Raw genomic sequence first — 22,160 nt, forward strand, 5'->3', positions numbered from 1 at the left:
TCTTGTGGGAAGAATTTAAATGTATGCAGCTAATCCAATGGGAACTGCTGTAGTCCATTCAGACTTTGTGAAAAAGATGCTCTTTCAAAATAATCTTTAACCCTTTCCTTTCACTGAAAAATCTGAGAACTTTATTGAAAAGTTGCAGGACAAAGTGTTCTAGATTAATCAGCCAACGATCTGTAATAATAAAATTTTAAAATCAAATTATTAGAATAACAATTGGGGATATTTTGTCCCAAATATTTTGTCAAAATGTGTATTGTGTATTCATTGTGCATATGAACATTCTGAGGAGACTTTCAGATCAAAGGTAGCTAGGAAACGCACCCAGGCCTGATTTTACTATGCACGAGAGGTACATATGAGATGAAGGATCCAGTGGTGTTTGGATATTGCAAAGCTTCTGAGATTTTTTGTTTTTATTTAAATTTTGGGATCCCCCCTTTTCCTCATTCAGCTGAACTGTCCTTTCCTGTCAAGGGATAATTAATTAGGAAAAAACATCCTAAGTGATTGGAATGCTGTGTAATACACAGAATAAGCATTCTTGTTTGAAAATAATTCTGATCCTTCTAGTGTTGCCAGAGGAGTAAAATAAAACCAAACGCGTAACAGCCCAGAACATGCATTTCCCTACATGGGATGCGAAATATACGAAATTTTGAGCTCTGTTTTAAGGTACTAAATCTGCAAACCCTTGCACATGTAATTTACATACATGAATAATCCTATTGAGTTTAATGGGATTACTCACATGTTTAAGCTTCTCAGGACTGGATCCAAAATGTAGAACCTTCAGTCCTGTAGTTTGGAGTGGCTCCTAAATTTGGCAAAGTGCACCCTCCCATCTCTGGCTGTAGCCTACAATACCTTCTTGTCATGTCCATATACAATGCTTAAAAGGTAAACATTTACCGATAATATTTTGCCTTTCTGTAGTTTCTTCCAGCTAAGCATGTCAAAGCACTTCATAGAGTTCAATAGATTAAATCTGTTACCAAACCACTGGGGAAAGCAAAAATGATTTTCTCCATTTAATAGATAGAATTACTGAAGCACTGAGAAGTTGTGGCTTGCCTAAGAGCAGAGAGAAAGTTCATGGCATAGCAAGATCTCTGGCCTCCTGGCTCTTTAATTGCAAGATCCCTTAAACAAAGAAATTTCTCCTTCTCTGCTATTCTCTCTCTGTCCCTGATGTGTATATTTAAATCTAAATTATTTGATTTAGACTTAGGCACTCAATAATTCTCCATCAGTTTGAGCACTGCTTATATGCTTTTAGATAACTTTTAGTTCCTGGAACATAAATATTATCTTTACTCCATGCTAAAAATAGAAAGCGAAGAGCTATTGGCTCCCATTGTTAGTTGGTGGCAGAGTAAAGAACAACATTAAAATTTACTGGAAATACTCCAGCTTTAGCTAAATGGGCTGATTTTGTAGCATGTCTACCATTATGCCACAATGCAGCCTAAAAACATAACCATGCATAATGTCCACAGCAAATTGACACATAACAAACGAGAGTGGAGTTTGGAGAAAGGTGGAAGGAGTTGAGGAATTCCACAAGTTTCCTGTTGGATACACTTTTAAACCAGCATACTATGATAGATCTTTTTTTTCAAATGAGGGCTGTCCTAGCCCAATGATTGGCACTCAGCAGATGTCTTACCTTGATGTGTTAGATCACAACCTGGTCCATGGCTTTAGGAGCAGACAGGAGCTATCTGTAATGGGTGTGCTCAACCTACTTCTGAAGCTGGGCACATATTGGTGTGCATTGCTAAGTAACTTCCCTCACAAGATATTCACTGGTCTAGCCCAGCACTCGCTGAAGTGGCCACCATTGAGTGCCTCCATTTTTGGATGTTCAACCTGAAGAAACCTTGGGTCTCATTTTTCACAACTTCAGTTGAAGGCAACTGAGGGTAGTCTGAACCTTTGAAAATTAGGCCCCAAAAATGTCTGAAACTAAGTGCCCCAAATCAGAAATCACTTAGGAAATTTTTTCCTTTCTTTACATTTCTTTTGCATGCTCCAGTTGCTTGGGGCACAGCTTAGTCCACAAATTTAAGATTTCCCCCTTTTTTCACTGTTTTAAGTGACATGGCACCATCTGGACAAAAATTAGCAACAATACTTTCATTATCAATCCTTTAAAAATAAAGACTGTGGCTGCAATTCTTGCAAAATTTGCTTTGCTGAAGTATAATATTTTTTCCAGTCCAGCCCACTTATATTTCTAATTTATCTATTTCTGTAGAATCTAAGCACCTAAGGCAATATTAAGACTCACAGTTACGTCCAGTTGACTTTATACTTGGAATTTTTATTGTTTCTCTTCAATTATGAGAGCAATTATTTTGCATAGAGGTGAGTTTTGCAACAAACTCTGAAACCTGTCAGGCTAGGTTTCATTCTGATAGCCTCTAATAAGGAGTTCTGATAATAATGCTGTGTCTCCAGCTACTAAGAGATCACCTTGGACAGTAATATCTACAAGGTCCCCAATCAGAGTGCATCTGTCTCAGTGGGATATTGAAAGAGAAACAGGTTCTTACGTACATTAAAATGGACATTAAAGTTAGGAGTTGGACTTTGATTTAGATCTGGAAATGCATAGGGTACCAGAGAAAGATGCAGAGCACTTAATGTAATGTGTCTGACATTTTTTCTGCTTAATTATTATTAATCATGTTTACTATGGTAGTTGAAGAATAGAGCCCATTGTGCCAAGTACTGTTCAAACACAGAGAAGTAGGTGGTCCTTACCCCAAAGAGCTTACAATCTAAATAGACAAGACAGAGTGGAGGGAAGGGTAGAACACACACAAGCAGAGCGAAGAGTGAGATGGTAGCAAATGGCATGCTTGTTCCACAATTTTTTGTTTTATTTTAGGGAGGTGGGGCTACTTAGATGCTAACTTGTTTTATAACAGAGAACAGAGCTAGGTGAAATAGCATCAAGATGCTCATGAGGGGGGGTTGAGGAACTGTCTTTTGAGGAAGTATTACCAACCACCCTGACCCTACAGGAAATGTTACTTTCATGGCCTATGAAACTGGTTTCCTTGTACAGAGAAGCAAAGAGAATAAAGGCTGTATTTAATCACAAGAATATGCTATGGTTTGCTCACATGAATAAAAATTATCTGGTAATACGAAGCAAACAGCGTAAGCTTGTAATGAACAAGGAAGTGCTTAAGATATCCTTATAGAGCTGAAATGTCCTGCATGTGTACGTCTTTTCAGCAGTGTTACGTAATGAAACTTTTAAAGAGGTTTGTCATAATTAGAGTTAAGACACTGTAGCTTATTGAAGAAAGAAAAGGAGTACTTGTGGCACCTTAGAGACTAACCAAATAAATAGGTTAGTCTCTAAGGTGCCACAAGTACTCCTTTTCTTTTTGCGAATACAGACTAACACAGCTGTTGCTCTGAAACCTGTCCTTATTGAAGAAGTAGCCTCAATTTCAGAGAGCATACAGTAAGGAAATGTCTTCTGGCATTGTCCTTAATATGTTCTATAAAAACTGCAAAATGGAATCTGTTTGAGGCAGGGAGCTAGTCCATTATGAGAGATTGAGATGCCTGATTTTCCCTTTGCTGAGGTATAAATCAGTAGTAAATCCACTAAAGTCATTGCTGTTACATTGGTGTAAAATCAATTTAAATGAGAGGAGAATAAGGCCTGGAATCCTTTTTGTAATCTGGAGATGAAGAGGGTGCCTAAATGGGAGCTGAGCTCTAGGGAAAATCTGGCCCACAGCAGATGCAGACACCTTCACAGGTTTCTGGAGTGTGCCTCAAAACATCACTTTCCTCAGAGAGAGGAAGAGATTTAGAATCTTCCATTTGAAACAGTGACAGCACAGCCGAATAATATCCTGTGCTTTGGGATTAAACTGTGCGCATATATCAGTTTGGTCTCTAATTAGTTAGAATATAAACTGACACCAACCTGATGTGAATGTGGGAGGATTTCCAAAGACTGTTTGGAACAGTATTGGCATCTATGGGCCAAATTGTCTGTTGGCGTAATTGCCATTGACTTCAAAGAATTTCACAAGCAGAGAATCTGGCCCTATATATCAATAGAATAGTTGTCTTAAACTATGTTTTTTAACCATATTGCTGGTTAGGGGAGTACTGTAGTCTAGTGATTTGGTGAAGAGGAATAGGAATCAGGACTCTTTGTGTCTGTTGCGGATCTTACCACAGACTGAGTGTGTGACTTCAGGCAAATCACTTACTGTTTTTGTGCACCAACTTCCCCATTTGTAACGTTGTTATAATGATATTTACCAATCACACAGGACTACATGGTATTATTATTAATTATTTTATTAAATTAAATTAAAACAGACAATGCTTGTAAACTTCCTCCTCTGAAATTCAAGTATCTCTGAAGAACAGTAGACTCAGTGACTGGAAGGAAATCCTGGCCCTACTGAAATCAATGGGAGTTTTGCCATTGATTTCATTGGGGACTGAATTTCATAGTTTAAGACCAGAAGGTACCATTAAATCCTGACTTCCTGTATATCGCAGGCCCTTAAATGTAACCCGGTTAGGCCTGTATTGAGCTCAATAACTTGTGTTTCATTTTCCAGAAAGGCATCTACTCTTGATTCAAAGACATCAAGACATGGCGAATGAACCACTTCCCTTGGTAGTTTGTTCCAATGGTTAATCCCCCTCACTGTTAAAAATTTCTGCCTAATTTACAATTTGAATTTTTTCTGGCTTCAGCTTGTAGCCACTAGCTCTTATTATGTCTTTCTCTGCTGGATTGAACAGCCCTTCAATACCTGGTATTTTTTCCCCCGGAAGGCATTTATAACCTCATTTATTTCACCAAATATCTCTCAAAGAGCTGATCACCATTTAATACATTGTTGCTGGCTTAGATTTGGTTCTGCTCCCACCCCAACAAGGCAGTCCTGGGAAGTTAAAATTCAGGAGCATTGTAGGTGAAATATCGTTTCCAAAAGCCCAAAGGGAGGGTGCTCGCATTTCAGCTAGTAAGATCAAAGTGTGTGTTCGAGGAGTGGACATGGACAGCAGGCTTGTCATGACTCGTGCATCTTTGTAAGACATGTGTGCAGAGATTGTGTGATGCTGTTTATTAAATTGATGATAAAAGCTCACGTAAAGTTCAGGCCTTCCTTTGTATTCATGAGCTGTTTTATGGAATGGCCACAATTATTCTTTGGGATAGTAAAGCTTCTCTCTGGTTGTTTTATTCACTTGCTCTCTTTCTTTCAAAAAGCATAAGCTTACTGGGGTCTTTTTACATTCTTCCCAGGGAAGGATAGCTTTTCACTAACACAGAGAGTTCTGTTTTCTCTAATAGAAACACACTGCACTCACTTTGAGTAGGGTTTGTATTTTGTCCTAGGAACAGAGCATTTCATTCAGATAAGGCCACTCTGCATTTAAGTTCATTCTCGTCACCTGATCAAGCCACTGGTAACTTTTAGGCCGCTTTAGTCTGCATTCCTTGAATTCCTTACTCCTGGCACTGTAATTAACAGCTTCAGGTTCATTGCTTAACAGTAAATTCCATAACTTTCCACTTGTTATGTCCTTGGATGCTGCCTGTTGTAGCACAAAGGCAAAGCTGAATATCAACTCCGAGTTTCAACTCTGCAGCTGTAAGTGCCACTAAAGAATGTCATTGAGCAGTCACGCACAGGTAAAACATCACCAGTTTATATTTGTTGTTCTGTGGATTTTCATCTTCAAATGTAAGAAATACTGAATATGAATATGGTGGGACTGCTTCTCTTCTCATTCATAGCAATGTAATCTCATTGACTTCTATGTAGTTACTCTGATTACTCCACTGCAGTTGACAGGAGAATCTAGTCCACTGTGCTTTCATTTCGGATGATTTAATTTGCACGTTTTACTAGCTCTCTTTCTGTTTTGTTGTGAATAGTCCAGAAAAAGTAAAATCCACTGCATTGATACAAATCTTCGTATCAAACCTATAAAATCTAAAAGAGTAGGCTCACCACAGGATGAATGCAGTGTACTGGGCATGTTGTTTCACTGAATTATTTCCTATGAAGACCTTAGTGCTCTGCATCAGTTTTGACCTTTGTTTGACATTTTACAGTTGTTTCAGGAAAAAAGGCACAACGCTAGTGTAAATGAGATTATAAATTAGCCCGGTATATTGAATTACAAATATAAGAGATCTGAACAGGTCATAGGTGGTTATATGTGAACTGTTTACTTACAATGCTGCAGGTAGAGCTCAAATTAAGGTCCCATGTGAGATGAGTTTGTGTGGCCTTGACTCTGTATGATGCGTTGTGAGAGACACCTGACTGAACCTCTTTCTTTTAGAATCAACGAGGATTCTTTATGACAAGAATTATTATGTGTACTGATAAAATTTTGCTTTGGAGATAGCCCACTGATATTACATTTGTATTTTTTTAAATCCATACAACTTGAAGCATCTTCTATAATATAACTTCTCCACATTTTTTAAAATGCCATTTAATGGTGTGTCAAAAATAAATGAAATGTGTATGCAACGAGTAGGCATCTTCAGAGCCCTCTTACCCAGGATTGACAGCAGTTCTAAGAGGTAGTATCACACAGGTATAACCAATCAGTGTATGGGTGGAAACTATACATGGGAATTAGAAATACAGTAAAAAGTTTCATATTTGACCATATAATATACATATTGCTTAGGCATGGGATTCTCTATGCTAATTATATATGAAGGATGCCTCAAACCTGTACAGTATACATGCCTTCATTAAGACCTTGCTCCTCTCAGTCTCGCATGCGTGCACTGAGCCCTCCAGGCAAAATGCTATCCCTGACCTGTTCTACTGCCTGCAGGCTGCTGCAGAGATTGAGTTCCCTCCATATCCCTTAGAGCATTGCACTTTGGTTTCATCTCCTGGCTTTTTGGTCAATGTGTATGTACAGAGGGTCACCAGTGGACATGGAGTCTCTCTAATAAATTATGGAGAGGGGTCACTACAGATTGAGATGAGAAGGTCATGGGCAGGCAGGAAACAGCCTCGATATTGCAAGTACACAGAATAAGTGAGATTTATCCATAAGAAGGAATCTGGATGGGATCAGGAGCTGCAAAACCTAAGTCCAGCCTTGTTTTGAGCCATGCTCCTTACAATCAATAACTAGTATGCATAGGTTTCATTTAAGGCACACTCTCTGTCACTTCTAGAGGCTCTGTACAGCAGATTGCTAGCAGTAATGCAGCAGCTTGATTTAATGCAGAAATTCCAGGCAAATATGGTTACACCTGATCCCCTCTTTTGGCTCTTACACCACCTTTCTTACCCAGCCCCACCATACAACCAACCATCCTACAAATAATTCATTCTTTGCAAGATTCTGCATTTACCATGATTATGCTACATGCATTTGTCCTTAAACCTCCAAACACTTTCAGACATGATTTTCTTTCAAAATTCAGAATATTCACTCTTCCCTGTTTGCACACGTACGGGCAAATTCTGCTCAGTTACATTGTTATAAATCTAGAGTATGCCACTGAAATAATTTATACAAATGCCAAAGAGAGCAGAATCTCACCAATAGTCTTGGTATCTGTTAAGAGCTACACTCAGGAAGACATTTGCAATGTGTAGCAACAATAACAACATTATTGAACCTACTAACTCATGAACAATGCTACATATTCTCATATCAATAAATTGTGTTGTTTATATCAAGCATCTATGTACTCATATATATATCTAGTGATATATCTTTTATATAGTACTCCTACAATGATAGCCACTAGTGATTAGGCTGAAGTTGTCTCACTCTGATTATTTTATGAATTTGTTTCATTTATAGATACACCTATCATCAACATTAGGCATATTTACTTATGATGTTTGGGCTCTGGAGGAGACTTTATGGCATGAAGCAGGAGGAAGTAATCCAGGTCACAGTTTCTCTGCTAAAAGAAAAGGAGTATTGTGGCACCTTAGAGACTAACAAATTTATTTGAGCAAAGCTGTCGTGAGCTACAGCTCACTTCATCGGATATGACTTGGAATATTGTGTTCATTTTGTGACATCCCATTATGAGAAGATATTGACAAACTGGAGGGACTTCAGAGAAGAGCAGTAGAACTGATAAAGGGGCTGAAGGAATTTTCTCATGTGAAATGCTTTCAAGAGCTAAGTCTGTATAGCTTTAGGAAGTGGTGGCTGGCCATGTGAAATATAAGATAAGATATTTGAAAAAGGGAGAATAATTATTTATGCAGTGGGGAATAACAAGGACTAATACAATGAAAGTAAAGGAATATTTAGTCAAAATATCAGGCAATTTTCTTGACAATTAGATCTATACAATTGTGCAATCGTTCTCCAAGGGAAATGGTGGCAGCCCTATCATTTGGAACATTTAAAACTGGAATGGACATAAAAAATAAGGATCAATTCTCCTTTGGCTGTGGGATATGACAGATAATCTAATAGCTCATTTCCATATCTAACTTATTGTGTTCTGTTGTGTCAAAGCTCTATATGTTAAAGAGTCACCAAGTAAGTTAGGCCTTGACAAAATAGGGTAGGTTGACACATTGCAGAGGTCTTACAAAATGAAGACTCTGTTTCAGTGACAAAAGGGAGTGTTTTAGGTTGTGTTGGCTTAGGACATACCTCTAGGTTGTCAGACCATCATTTTTTTATGTAACAGAGTTGATTGCATTGTGAAAAAATATTTTCTTATTCTTTGCCTTCTCAGAAAAGATTTAATACTGTTTTAAGTGGGCCTGTAACCTTTCTTCTAATGTCTGTGTTTAATTTACTGGGGTCATGTGATGTGTATTTTAGTTTCTTCTTGTGATTATGATGAAATTTGAAGGTTAGCTGCTGTTTGCATATATTTGTGAGTGTTTGCAAATGTACTTTATTCCTCATGTGGTTCATTCTTTTCTCTGTATGGTCTCAATCACACAGTGGCCAACTTTCATGGGGTAAATAAGCACCCTAACTTTCACAATAACCCCAGAATCAAGCTAATCCCATTTCAAAACAAGGCCAAAACAAGCCAATATCTAAGAACCCCCAGCACTCGATGTGACTAGATTCTCCTGGCATGCAGTCTGGCACTGTGGTGGGCCCACTGTGCACCCCTGACTCTCTCCCCCTCTTGCCCCTGCTTGCTCCCCCCCCTTGCCTCTGCCTGTTGAGAGCCAATCAGAAAAAAGAAGCAAAAGGCTACAACAAGCTACAAGCCAAAAACTAGCCAACGAGCAACTCACAAGCCAATTGAGCCAAAAATAAGCCCAATTTCTGCATTTTTTTCGCAGGTTTGGCATGTCTCCTCAGTAAGCAGACAATTTCTATCATTGTAGAGCTGCGGATCCTGTCTCCAACTGTATGTGAAGGTATGTCTTCACTACCCGTCGGATCGGCGGGCAACGATCGATCCAGCGGGGATCGATCTATTGCGTCTCGTCCAGACGCAATAAATCGACCCCCAAGTGCTCTCCCGTCGACTCCTATACTCCAGCGCCACTAGAGGCGTAGGCAGAGTCGACGGGGGAGCGGCAGCAGTCGACTCACCGTGGTGGAGACACCATGGTAAGTCGATCTAAGTTATTCACGTAGCTGAAGTTGTGTAACTTACATCGATTCCCCGCCCCGCCCGTCCCAGTGTAGACCAGGGTTGAGATATTGTAGCCTTTGAAGGGCCGTTGCTGTATTCCTGCTCACTATGATTTTATCACTTCTGAGTGTTCAGAGAGCAAACTTTGGCTCCACTTGCTCTAGATCCTTTCAATATTCAGGCCTGTTGCAGGGTGCAGTCCTGGAACACATCACTGCAGTCACCTTGCCTCTGTTCCCCTCTTGGTTATCTAATCAACTCCCATCCACCAAGAGTTTTAAAATAATGTTCCCTCTTTGGGGCTGTAATTTATTAAGTCCTCACAAAACAAATACACAGTTCCTTTAGCCCTTCCTCAGGTCTTCCGATTTACCCGTGTTCCATGGGTTCAGGCTCTGGCTCTCTCTCTGCTCCTCACTTCCCTCTGAGCTTGGGAGCTCTGCTGGTCCCACTCTGGCCCCTGAAGACCTCCCCCCAAGTTTTATCCTACCCCCAGTCCCTGTGCTCTGTGTTGCATTGAAAACTGTTAAAATTACCAGCTGTAACTTTAAATTTGAGGGTGTTTTCTTGATCCTAATTACAGATTAAGGAGCACTGTAGGGATGTGTGTGATCTGGGCCTACCTCCTGTCAGTTTGCAACTAGCTAGCCTGGAGTAAGGTGGGTTGTGCCTCTCTGTTTTAGAGAACAGCTTGCTTTGTCTCTCAGATTTTGGGTTCTTGTGCGTTAGGGTTCTGGAGTTTAAGGAATAAAGTAGTGCTATGTTGCAACTCTCCAGCACCATTATTATTTTTTTTATTGAATTCTCTGAGTGAATGCTATGAACAGAAGATGCTCAAACTCCTCCATCCCTTGGAGCAAGGTCTCCACAGCCCTGCTGCATGGGGCTGTGCTTGAATCCTGCCCCAGCTGATCATCATCCAAGCTTTGCCAAAGGACAGCCTCCATGCAGCTCTCTTTTGCCTGTAGGCTTCCTTTAAGATCAGAGCACTTATAATTCTCAGCAGGTAGTCACATGGCGATCCTTCCCAGAGTGACTTGTTCCTAAAGATACCATGCTTTGGAACAGGGTTGGCTGGTCTCAGGACTCCACTGCCTTTAAAGGGATAAATCAGCCATTTACAAACTCTTGAATGGCCACACTGAAATCAGTAGGATTACTCATGGAGTCAGGCAGGTATTGCTCATCATGCTTAGGGGTATTAAAACCTGGTCCTTGTACTCAGATCAAGGGAAATCTGTTGTGGCTTCTTAGTGAATTGTTCTTGCTGCACTATGCAGGTTACCAGCAACAGTAATATCTTTTCTGTTCTGTTTCTTAGACCTTGCTCTTCAGTATGGTATCTGAACACCACAGATATCTCTTGGTTTATCCCACTAATAGTGATGTCCTGCAAGATTCAGGTAGCAGATCATCCCATCATCAATAGTAAAGAACAGCATAATTTAAAGTAGGCAAGAAATACACAAAGCATGCAATATTTAAAATATTCCTTGTGGAATTTTGGACAGTTGATGTACATAAGGATTTGCCTACAGCTGATGTATGTGGAAAAAGGATTCTTAGCTCATCCTAATTGCTGGTTTTTTTCATACATCAGGCTTCAGTTGTGAAAACCTTAATCACATGCGTAGTCCCAGTTCATCATAAGTAACAGTTGCACAACCTAGCTTTCCAGGTCCAGTCCCTCCTCCAGTTCAGATCTGGGGCACTGTTCTTAGCCTGCTGTACCTGTTCAGTGCCCACACACACACACACACACACACATATCCTGCTCACACAGTTTCTCTCTGGGCAGAGGGGGGAAAAAGAATCATATATGACAGATGTCATGGCACTTAATACCCTTTTGGAAAGTGCTCAGATATCATGGTGATGAGGATAGTATAACAACCTGAATAGAATGAAATGGAGAAGGCTTCTTTCTTTATAGCTATCTGTGTAGACTCTGATTCAGTAATGTACTTAAGCAGATGCCTAACTTTTTTGACTATTCACATTCCTGAAGTTAGGCACATGCTTATTAAGTACTTTGCTGAATGAGAGGCTAAGTACCTTTCACAATCACTCATTGAAAAATCTTTGGTGAATCACAGGGTGACACTCCCAGAATTTTGCTAATATGTGCTTTTTTTTTTTCAGATCGTGGCAGAAGAGGTCTCAAAATGTGCAAAAGGTTTACTGTACCTAGTAAACTGCTGACTAGGTTATGGGTTGCTACATCACCAGCCTCATTTGACTGAAGCACATGGTACAAGCAGAGATTTGCCTGACTGGCAGAACACATAAGCCATGCATCATCTGTTTGGGCTGGTTTTGGGACAAAAGGACCTTTCACGTGCAGGGGATCTATTCTCCTTAGATGATGCTGAGATAGAAGGAAGCCTGTCAGAAGCTCTTGAGCAAATAAAAATAATTAGTTCATCTCCAGTAAGTAAGACATGCTCCCCCAATCCTTCTGCATAAGATAATGTATCATGAAAAGAAAGGTCAGAAAACAATGACTGCATAAGCAGAACACCAAAAATAGATAATAAATCTAACCTTTTAAAAACCACAAAAGTCCTAAACAAAATGTCAGATTCAAAGACTTCAGCTCTTGCATTCAGTTCTCATTCTTCTGAATTTTATTTTAAGAAAAATAATTTAAACTGATCTTGGTCACACTTCATATCAAGAGTCCATTTATAGTGTATTGAAGGTTAATAAATGATGAATAGATGTTACAGTTATGCTATGGCTACGAACGAAATAAAGAATGCATGTGCCTTGGGGCAAGAACATAAATACCATCATTTCATTTCTGAGAGGATGACACCCAGATCCGCAGCCCTTCTAAATTTTGTTCTGATGGAATTGCCCCTAACAAGAGGAGTCCCTGCATTGGTTGTTTTCTCAGCTCCATTACAGCATTTTATAAGCTTATGAAGGAGACAGAGCAGCATAAGAAATAATAGGTTGACCTGGTACTCGGCACTCTTTGTGAGGGTAGCTTAAATTCTCCATATTCTGAGCCACCAGTTCACGCCTTCAAGTGTGCTCTCTTTGCTAGCTTATCTTCTGCTCTTGTGTGGGACTCCCAGAGCAGCTGACAGATAACCTATCAGCATGGTCCAGTACTGATCTTTCATTAATCTGACCAAAAGAGAGTATGAAAACCAGCACACTGAAGGGAGTTGGATCCACAGGCTGAAGGATGGTTGTTGATTGGAGGACCTGAGACTGAATGGGAAGTGCTCACAGACACAGTCATTCCAGGGCTATAAATTGCTATCACGCAAAGACATGGACACTTTCTTCACCCACCCACTCCCTGGCAACCTTGATTTTCTTTTCTCTGAATCCATTCTGTTTTTAGCTTTTTACCTTTTCTCAATTTCACCTCTTTCTTTCTCTTTCTCTTCCGCCTGCCCTTTTCTTCTAAGTTTTCTCCCACTCCTTCTCTCACGCACCCCCTCCTCTCGTATTAGTAGCTTCTTTTAATTATTTGGTTACTTACAGCGTTGGTTATCTTATTATAGAGTCAAACTTCCCTCCCTCCCTGCCACATTGTGATGTTGCTGAATTCAGCTGCTAAGTACTGTAGGAGTTGGTAGGAGACAGACAAAGATAAGATACTCTGAAAGCATTTTAAGAAACTATTTGTTTATTGGTTTAGATCTCTCTAACTCTTCTGTACCATGGATTCATATAGGTTAAGGCAAGAAGGGACCATTAGATCATCTAGTCTGACCTCCTATATGTCATGGGTGACTGAATTTCACCTAGTTACCACTTCATTGAGTCCAATATCTCTTGTTTGACTAAAGCATAACTTGTGGTAATGCTTGAGTCAGCCCAATCCATTCCTCAATTATATTTCAGAGCAGCCTTGAGCCTGAGCCATTTTGAAAACCCTTAAATCCCCATAGTGACCACTTTTGATTGGAATATACATCAGCTTGCAGAAGAGAAATTGTCAGCTGTAACAAGACCCTAATATATTGAACTAGGAAATGTACGTGCACTTTTCTGGATGCATATATCATAGTGATTTTAAATGGATTTTGGCAACATACAAACCTCTAACTTTCAGAACTTTTGAACACACTGTTGCTTGTGGCCACAAATGCTCTAAATCATCAATTAGGGAAATCATTGTGCAGAGACAATTCTTTCCTTGGGTCATTTCTTTGACAGCAATTACTGTTGCACATTTTTCCAGAACATTATTCAAATCAGTTTAGCTCTTGACTCCGCTTATTCCTGGTATATTTCCACTAATGGCATATTATCAGCATTTGCAGATATCCCTCCTATCATAGTCCTCTGAGACAACAGGACTGAATTTGCCACTGATATTTTGTACTAAACTGCTAAACCATGCGACATCCTAAAGAACAAAGGATTTCTTGTGCTTCTAAATTCCCTAAGGCTAATTCCCACTAGAGGGCAGCAGTGCTCAGTGATATACTTCATTATTACTGTGGAGCAAGGCTTCTCACAATTTTTAAATTCAGATTTTGAGCTGCCAAGGTGTATTTATGTTGGGAGACTCCTAGAGTTGCAGAGTATTCTGCTGTACATCTTTCTATGGCCAAAAGGCAGCTAGTGAATACAAATGCAAACTTTAGTATGGATCTCTTGCTTGTTTCTGTTTCCAGCCAACACCTTACTGGCTATCTTCATATTATTCTACTTCTGTTTTAATCAAAATTTTATCTTAAAAAATAAAGCAAACTCTTTTTAACAAGAGGAGAAGAAATCTCCTGGAATTGGAAGGAGGAAAAGCCAAATTGCAGGATCAGATACATTGGCAGGGTAGGTCAACTGATCACCCCAACAGCTTAAAACGTACATCCAATGTGCTCATTTACACCAGTGTAAGTCTGGAATTACTCCACTAGATTTAATAGAGGTACTCCAGAATTATCCCTTTGTAAATGAATGTTGAATTTAGCCCAAATTCTTAAATATTTCCATGGCTAGCCGGTAAAAGTAACGTATTTTTGATGAATACTTATCTTGTGTTTGGCCTCTGTGCCTCTTTGAGGTAGAATATTATAGTTTAGCATGAGTGTTAGTTGTTGTATATACTGTGTCTGAGTCTCCATTGTAGTCATTTACACTAGTGCAAAATGGATGTTTTGGTAGCATTTTGTATCTAGTTTGCACAGATGAAAATAACCACACAGCATGCAGGGAAACAGAGAATCAGGCCTGCTGAATCAATTTCTGTTCTTAGTTACACTATGAATCTGAAATATCTCCATTTACATCTGTGAGTCTAAAGAATTGCATAACACAAGTTATTTGGATTGCTTGATGTAATTTTTTTACATTTAAATGTTTTAATATTATAGTAATATACAAATAGAAAAAATATAAACCAGGGATTTCAAGGCACATACATTCACATCTATTGAACAGGGAAGCCATAGCTTCAAAATGGGGGACTACAAAAATTCACAATCTTAATAATTTAATCCATATTTTTTTTTGTAGGAGCACAAATTATTCCTTTGTGTTAAATTACAACTTGGAATAGTTAAAGACCTATGACGTGATTAGAGTTTTGCTCTCAATATTCTACTTATTTATTGTATAGATGACATGAAGAAAATGGAGAGTTAAATTAATTTAACATCTTCTAGTTCATTTTGTGGCATTCTTTAAAGGATGACACTTCATTTGCATAATACAATTTTGTAACCCATATTTTCTTTAAACCTAGGACTACCAGACTAACGACAATGACCAAGCAGTGGTGGAAATCTGTATCACTCGAATCACCACTGCTATCAGGGAGACTGCATCCATAGAAAAACATGGAAAGGCACTTGTGGCTCTCTGGGAGTCATGTTTAGAGCACAATCTAAAACCTTCAGGAAAAGATGAGGATGCACCACATGCAAAAATTGCGTCTGATATTATGAGTTGCATTTTGCAGGTAAGCCTGGATCACAAGAAATGCCATATCACTCACAGTGTCATAGCTTAATAGCAACTGTACTTAGTTTTTCTTGGGGTGTATTGGAGTGCTCACATTTATTGAAAAAGCCAAGAATTGGATCTTCATGTTAATTTATACTATTAAATGTATATGATGTAAATTGAGGCCAAGTAAATTATTTTAGCAGCATTCTTATCTTTTGAAATTTTGTGTGTGGTGAATTTCTCAACCTTAATGTTGCATGAACACTAGACGTTTGCATCTTACATAAAAATTAAACTGTGAAGGATAGTATTGTAGCAGCAGCAGCGGCAGATGGGAAAGACAATTCATTCAAAACCCGTTATTTTCAAGGCACTTATGACTCTTTGGAAGAACAGTATCATTTGGGGCAAAGGTTGAAGAGGATCCTTTAGCTGATAGAAATGCTGCCTTTCAAGAGTGAGGATCCCATTTAAAGGCTCAGTTGTGATGCAGAGTCCAGATGCAAGATTGGAAACTAATTTATGGGCCAAATTCTGACCTTGAACACACAGCTCAGATTTTGATCCTTTATCTGCTTGGAGAATCTTTGTTCTATAAGTAGTTGTTTTTGAACAGTCATATGTTTTAACTGAAGCAGGCTCCTGATTGTTTTTCCAGTAGAGCATATAAAGGGCTGTGGGACTCATTTACATAATAGTTTCTGTGTAAACGGAAGGTCAGTATGGAAGGTCAGTATCAATGGTGGGAAAAATTACATGCCACAGGCTGGTCGTCAACATTCAGTTGCCTGCTTCAGTGAGAACACCTAGCTATGTTCAATGGTGTGAAATGTTTCTCCGGTCAGAAGTAGGGTTAAAGTCAGAACACTGGGTCCATATTTGTATATCGCTGGGGTACCACTCTCAGGAAACCAACGTTACATATTGTTATAAATCTGAGTGCTTAGTGTTAGGTACTGTTATGTTACCTCACTGTCTGCCTTTTGGTGACCTAGCATAAGCAGGCACAAGCTACAGAATAATGAGGCAGGCATGAATTCAAAGTAAGCAAAGCAGCTGAGTCTGTTTACCAGTACAGAAGGGTATAGATGAACCTCCCCTCCTGCTGCTGATGACACTGTTACCGAATGTTTTCCTCTCTAGGTGCAGAGGGGGGATGGGCAGACATACCTCTGAACAGCCTTCACTTATGGAAGAAGTTACACCCTTTGCGGGCTGTGTGAGTGTGTATCCTAAGGAACACACTCATCCAGCCTCCATACTAACTCTGCTACAACACCTACCCCTAGCCCTGGATGACCTGGAGAGAAAGGATCAGTAGAGGGCACCATAATGTCTAGAGAAGTGGTAAAGGACGTAATATCCTGAGTTCGGGGTACAGCTTCAGGACAGAGCCAGAGGCTTTGTATGAGCTGGAGCAGCAGGTCGGGTGCAGCATCCTGGGAGCAGGCTACGGAGAGAAGGCCCAGCAGCAGGCAGCCTGAGAGCCAGCAGGAAGCAGACTATTAGTCAAAGGAGACCAGCAGCAGGGGGAACGTACGTGCGCAGCAGCTGCCTGCAGGAGGAGTACAGGACATGTGGAGGGCAAGAGGACACTGTGTAGGAGGCCCCAATAAGACAGAAGAACTGAGTGAGCTCTGGCAGGTGGTAGAATCTGCAGCCAGGGTTTAATTGCCCCTAGGAGGGATAGGCTGGAGAGAGTAGCCTAGGTACTAGCCCTGACAAACCTTATGGAACAGCTCCCTTTTTACCTCTCTATGACCCCTTGGGCTGAGTTATGAACTGTTGGGCTGACCTGGACATCCAACTGTTGAAGCCATTATTTATACCCTTTATTTCTGTCAACACTGGTAAAATAATCCTCAATGGTTTATTCAGAATGGGAGACTATTAATGGGGACCCATCAATGACCTTAATCTGTACAGCCTGGGTATGTTCCTCTCTGGGGAGGGATATTGCAGTAAAAATGAGGAAGTGGAAGCAGGCTGGAATGGAAGAAAGGAACCGAAATTCACTGAGAGCCTGTTACAGGAAAGGGAAGTGGAGTTGTCTGAGAAGTTTATTGTTTTAAGGGTACCTTCTATATGTGTAGTTATCCTCGGCTGGCCCATGCCGAATCTTCCCAGCACACTGTTGTTTCTTTGGCCAGTCAGTCTTCTGAGTCACCTGCTTACCCCAGCACTGATGTGTCAGCTCTACATACTGCATTTCATTGCTAAGATCCCTTCATGCAGTTCCCTTATCATTGCCAATTTGTCTTCTGCACTGACCGACTGGCAGCAATGTGCCAGGTTTGACTCAGACTTGCTCTTTAAATGAACTTCTCTACATCTTCCCAGCGAATGCTGGTTGTTGAGAATGAGGTATCTTCTAGTGTGTGTCACTCAGTCTTTCCCTGTAGTCGCTGAAGCAACAGTACTAAAGGCCTTGGTGTATTAGTGTCTACTCCAGACTACTGCTCAAATAGTTGCCAAAAGGTCCCCATTATGACATGTTGCCCTTAAAACTTCTTGAGATTAGTCATCTAGTTTGGCTCTTGGTTGGAAGTGTTGAAAGTCCAAAAGAAGCAAAAAAAGTGAAAGAAAAAAGAACCCCAAATGTGAATTCACTTCAATGAAATTGCAATTTACAATCCTCCATATGCCCAGTTCTGTTCTTTTCAGTTCCCAAACTCTGGGAACAGTTCCAAATGAATTTACAGTGAAGAAAGAAAAAAAAAATGTACCTGAAGCTCAGATAGGTGTTGGTCTTGTTGAGGAATATAATTCCTGAGATCAGCAGAATAAGTCTCCATTGTCTTAACTCTGCTTATTATTATAACATTGTCAAAATAAAGCATTGCTTATTTCCTAGATGAACTGTATTTGTTAGCGTTAAATTTATTCTATTAGTTCAGAGTACACACCGTAAGGGCCTGACTAAAAACCCACTGAATGGGAAGACACCTATTGACTTCAGTGAGCTTTGGATTTGACCTTTAGTTACATGTTAATATATTTACATGTTAGGTACAGATAATATATTTTGAGACTGGAAAAATATGTAGCAAGAGTTTGCTATACAGATAATGGTAAAGTGGTCTGTAGCTTTTTTAGTCACAATCCATAGTGGGGTGGAGGGAGGGAATGTGGAAAGGCTGTTAAGCAGTGGGAGTCCCTGGGAGGTGGTTGTCTGGCTGACTCAGCCAGAATTTCTCTGGAGCCTCTGATTAAGGCTCTGATTGGCAGGACCAAGAGCTTTGCTACTCTTTTACAGAATGTAATGAATAATGGTTAAGCTCTGGCTGTCGGTGCAGAGGAGGCTGGGACACTTCCCCACTAATAAATGACGATCAAATCCAATTTTTCTTAGAACTGGATGAGTCTTTCTGTAGATAGTTCAGACATTTATGTTAAATGACAATGCATGTTTGAAAGTCTGTGATGTGCCAAAGTTCACCATAGGGCATGGGGTAGGCAAACTCTTTGGCCTGAGGGCCACATCTGGGAATAGAAATTGTATGGCGAGCCATGAATGCTCACAAAATTGGGGTTGGGGTTTAGGAGGGGGTGAGGGCTCTGGCTGGGGGTGTGGGCTCCGAGCTGGGGCCAGAAATGAGGAGTTCAGGGTGCGGGAGGGGGCTCAGGCTGGGGTGGGAGAGTGAGGTGCAGGGGGGCGGTGAGGGCTCCAGTTGGGGTGCAGGCTCTGGGGTGGGGCTGGAGATGAGGAGTTTGGGGTGTAGGAGGGTGCTTCGGGCTGGGACTGAGGGATTTGGAGGGTGGGAAGGGGATCAGGGCTAGGGCAGGGGGTACGGGTGTGGGGAGAGGCTCAGGGGTGCAGGCTCCGGGCGGCACTTACCTCAAGCAGCTCCTGGAAGCAGCAACATGTCCCTTTTCTGGATCCTAAGCAGAGGTGTGACCAGGTGGCTCTGCACGCTGCCCCGTCCACAGGCATCTCCCCTGCAGCTCCCGTTGGCTGTGGTTTCTGGCCAATGGGAGCTGCGGGGGTGGCACTTGGGGCAGGGGCAGCGTGCAGAGTGGATCCCTCTGGCTGCCCCTATGTGTAGCAGCCGGAGGGAGGACATGCTGCGGCTTCCAGGAGCCGCGTGTGCAGCCTTCGACCCTGCTCTCTGGCTGACGCACTGGAGCAGGCCAACCCCAGACCCCGCTCTCCAGTGGGAGCTTGAGGGCTGGATTAAAATGGCTGGCAGGCTGGATGTGGCCCATGGGCCATAGTTAGCCCACCCATTAGAGGGAATTATGCAATCCACCCTCCATGTGTTTGCTGTATTCATTTTTTTAACATAAAAAAATCACTCAGAATCAATTAAAAAGAAATCAAAGCTGAGAACTTCTACAAACACATTTGATGCTTTTAGAATCACAGCTACACCATGTGTTACTTTACAGGAGAAAGAACAATTTGAGTTTTTATACAATCCATGAGGGACAGTTGGAAAAGTAATGAATATCTCACACCTGGATTGAATGTTACATGTTCTGTTGATATTAGCAGCAGTTAGGTCCCCAAGGTTTGCAAACTTTGCTACATTATATTATTGAAATCTGTTTTTCATTGTCACCTGCATATTTTCATAAGTGAACAGTCATGTACAGATATTTATTAGGAGCAGCTGAAACCTTACTCTGTGCTTCCATTTGAATTAATATATTTTCTCTGGCAGCTAAGTATTTTATCATCCTTATTAGAGACAGCTTCCTCTTCTGTTCTGTTTTCATAAAAGAGCTACATCCTAGCCAAAGAGCCAGATCATATCTGAAGTGAATGGTGTTGTGGGGGTGGACATGGGTGTATAACCTGAAGGCAGAATTTGACAAAAGCCTGTCCCAGTCATAAGTAATAAGGAATTATGTGGATTTAAACATGTTGCTGTGTAAAAACTCCATTAGTTTTAAGTTTAGTGTTGCTGTGTAAAAACTCCATTAGTTTAAGTGTAAAACTCCATTAGTTTCTCAATATACACACTCTTTTGGCCAGATGCTGATGGTTCCAAAGGGTTGTCCCGGCACCTGGGAATGCTGGAGCAACATAGATACCCTGACCTCAGTCTTTTTCCCCTGGCCACAACTCTTACAAGAAAGGGGCAGTGTAGGAGTTGCTATGACACTCTATACTGCCTGAAGACTCCCCTAGCATAGGGAATCCTCATGTGGTCAGGTAAGTCTGGTTGAGGGCTGTTTTTAAGCACTTGAGCAACACAAAGCAGTCTTAAATTAGGGAATATGATTCATTGGGCCCAATCCTGTTCCCATTGGTGCTATCAGCAAAGGTCCAATTGACTTCACTGGAAGCAGAAATGGGCCAAATGGAATTATTTAGATGGAACCACAATATTTTTTTAACTGTTCACATGTATATTTTTTCACTCAAAGCTACTCCAGACTGAATCATATTCAAATTTCTTTGGAGCGTATTTATTTTTGGTTTGTTACTGTGCTTGTGTAAGAGTTTAGCACAGTGGGGCCCTGATCACTGGTTGTGGTTCCTAGATGCTAGCAAACTAACAACACATAATTAATAATAATGTCAAAGACAGTCATGTACTACAGTGTCAGAAAGATGTTCAAATGTGAAGGGAGTTTAGAGAAAAGCCACAAAAATTAGAGGATGAAGGAATAATCAAGGGAAAAGTAAAAGAAAGTATGACTCAATTCAGTCCTCAGTTACTTGGACACAAGTCTGATGGACCTCAGTGAGAGTTTATGTATGTGTACTCTAATGGAAAACATAATTTGACAGTAGATGTGTATTGATTGGCTAAACATTTACCATAGGCTGTCCTTGGTGTTTTCAAACATTTAAAGATTGCTATATCTTTTGTTAGGATCAAATTCTAGGTACACATGCAACCCACACTGACTTCATTTGAAGTTGTGCACACTTTTTGGAAGACAGAGTTTGGCCTTAAAGGAGAAATAGCAAACTTGAAATACTTGTAGATGGTTTTTAACATCATGGATAGGAGTTATTTGTGAAGGGGCTAGGGAAGGATACAAAGAAATTGTATGGAATTATAAAAGGAAAACAGAAGGGGAGTACTTGTGGCACCTTAGAGACTAACAAATTTATTAGAGCATAAGCTTTTGTGAGCTACAGCTCACTTCATCGGATGCATACAGTGGAAATATAGTGGGGAGATTTTATAAACACAGAGAACATGAGACAATGGGTGTTACCATACAGACTGTAACAAGAGTGATCAGGAAAGTGAGCTATTATTAGCAGGAGAGCGGGGGGACCTTTTGTAGTAATAATCAAGGTGGGCCATTTCCAGCAGTTAAAAAGAACAGTAGGGGGAGAAAATAAACAGGGGGAAATAGTTTTACTTTGTGTAGTGACACATCCACTCCCAGTCGGATTATCAGAAAATAATTCCAGATGATAAACTGATTAAATTAAATCTGTGAAACAGTCTGTCAAGCCTACTTGTCAAGTGTCCTTCATTTCAAGGGATGTCATTCCAATCCCAAAGTTATCTATGCGCCTCCCCCCGTAATTGGTACCCTGTTACTTTTATTGTTGAAAATTACTTACCTCAAAAATAAAGACTTATGAAACTGGGGTTGCAGAAAGAGTCATTTACACAAAAGGAATAAATCCCACAGCATTTTTGGT

At 40.5% G+C, this 22,160-nt stretch overlaps 1 protein-coding gene across 7 annotated transcripts in view; it reads left to right on the plus strand.

Moving 5' to 3' along the window:
* Positions 1-22,160, plus strand: part of VEPH1 (ventricular zone expressed PH domain containing 1) — a 177,712-nt gene that overhangs the window by 2,123 nt on the left and 153,429 nt on the right. For 4 of the 7 annotated variants that reach the window (XM_084638166.1, XM_084638164.1, XM_084638167.1 and 1 more), the window contains exons 2-5: positions 9,330-9,407; positions 10,212-10,287; positions 11,771-12,058; positions 15,342-15,557. In XM_084638166.1, the coding sequence (XP_084494292.1) occupies positions 11,921-12,058; positions 15,342-15,557 (354 nt within the window). In that variant the 5' untranslated portion in view covers positions 9,330-9,407; positions 10,212-10,287; positions 11,771-11,920. Of the gene's footprint in view, positions 1-5,594; positions 5,702-9,329; positions 9,408-10,211; positions 10,288-11,770; positions 12,059-15,341; positions 15,558-22,160 lie in introns of those variants that run through there. The other 3 variants (XM_084638163.1, XM_084638162.1, XM_084638165.1) reach the window with 3 other exon arrangements.

This window comes from Lepidochelys olivacea (assembly GCF_965140295.1).
Source record: "Lepidochelys olivacea isolate rLepOli2 genome assembly, chromosome: 9".
Classification (NCBI taxonomy): domain Eukaryota; kingdom Metazoa; phylum Chordata; order Testudines; family Cheloniidae; genus Lepidochelys; species Lepidochelys olivacea.